This window comes from Calliphora vicina, chromosome 1, assembly GCF_958450345.1.
Source record: "Calliphora vicina chromosome 1, idCalVici1.1, whole genome shotgun sequence".
Lineage (NCBI taxonomy): Eukaryota > Metazoa > Arthropoda > Insecta > Diptera > Calliphoridae > Calliphora > Calliphora vicina.
In genome coordinates, this window is record NC_088780.1 from 76,941,922 (window position 1) to 76,943,493 (window position 1,572).

General features: G+C 37.1%; 1 protein-coding gene across 1 annotated transcript; it reads right to left on the reverse strand.

Annotated features, from left to right (window-relative positions):
- Positions 1 to 328: 328 nt before the first annotated feature.
- On the reverse strand, positions 329 to 1,330 carry LOC135950676 (uncharacterized). The gene is made up of 2 exons (XM_065500208.1): positions 1,088 to 1,330; positions 329 to 958 (listed from the first exon to the last, which is right to left on the reverse strand). The coding sequence occupies exons 1-2, from the start codon at positions 1,328 to 1,330 to the stop codon at positions 329 to 331; spliced, it is 873 nt and encodes a 290-aa protein (XP_065356280.1).
- Between the last annotated feature and the right edge of the window lie 242 nt (positions 1,331 to 1,572).

Here is a 1,572-nt window from a genome sequence, read left to right on the forward strand (position 1 = left end):
CAAATCGAGGGATTGAGATTGTGTTTAAATTGTATAAGTCTTCAAGGCACTTAATGAATGAGTTTTTCGTATTTGCGGGAACTTCGGAGTCCCAATCATATTTTTGTAACCACAGGTCTTGCAGTAAGACTCTTGGAATTATTGTAAGAGGGGAAAGTAACCCCATTGGATCTAAAACTGATGCAGTTAACGACAAAATTGCTCGTTTTGTATATGTAGAAAACATTTTTTCTGTTTTAAACGCGAAGAGAAAATTATCTTTTACTACATCCCAACTTATGCCAAGTGCGCTTCGAATTTGTAGTTTTTCCATATTCATGTTTTTTGGTTATATGTCATCCGATAGGAAATCAGGGTGATTTGATTGAATTTTTGCTAATTCTAAACCACCTTTCGATAAAATGTAAACAACTTCGTTTTTAATTAGCTCATCTATTGTGTTCGCCCCTGTTATCATGTCATCTACATAAAAATGGTTTCGAATTATTGTACCGCCTGTTTGATGTGAGCCTTCGAATTTATCAGCTAGAAAATGTAGGCTACGTATGGCCAAAAATGGTGAAGCCGACACACCGTACGTTATAGTGTTGAGCTGATAAACACTAACTGCTTGTGTCTCACTAGATCTCCACAATATTTGCTGAAATGGACGATCCGATTCATGCACCAAAAACATTCGATACATTTTAGTGATGTCACCGGTGAGCGCATATTTATACAAACGAAAACGAAGAACTTGTAAGAACAATTCATCTTGTATAGTTGGTCCCACTAAAAGAATATCGTTCAAAGATTTTTCTGTTGAAGTTACGGCCGAGGCGTCAAACACAACTCTAAGCTTGGTGCTTGTACTGTTTGGACGCAGAACGCAATGGTGGGGTGTAAAGTAGTGTGGAGTATTAATATTGGGATTCGAAATGAGTGACATATGTCCCATTTGCTCATATTCATACACAAACTGCATATACTGGGTTTTCAAATTGGTATCTCGTGTTAAACGACGTTCGAGGAGATGGAATCATTTTAATTCAGTATTATATGAGGACCCTAAAGCCGAAAAATGTTCCTTAAAGGGTAATTTTACTACGATTCTTCCTTGAGAATTGGTTTCTACATTTGTCACGAAATGTGATTCACACAACTGCTGTTCGGCTGTCCACTTATTTGCTGGTGGAGGTACTTCTTCCATGTGCCATAAAAATTGAATTTGTTCATCAAGATCATTTGGTTCTGAATATGATACCATACATTTTGCTATTGATTGTTTAGTATTTGGTGTATAGCGACCAGTCACGATCCAGCCAACTTTAGTTTCTTGGAATGTGGGCATGTTTTCACCAAGACTAATTTTTCCACTGCATAGTACATCAAAAAAGTATTCAAATCTATCGGCTGTTGTTTGTAGAAAAATTCGTCGGCCATGTCAATTTGGGGAAAATCCCAACCACTAATATCAATGTTTTTAGATGGTAGATATCCGGAAATACGATTCGTTACTAATAAGTTAAGAGAACTCTCTTAAGAGAACTTCGTACTTCATATTGGCTGCTTGGCCTCCAACACCAGAAACGT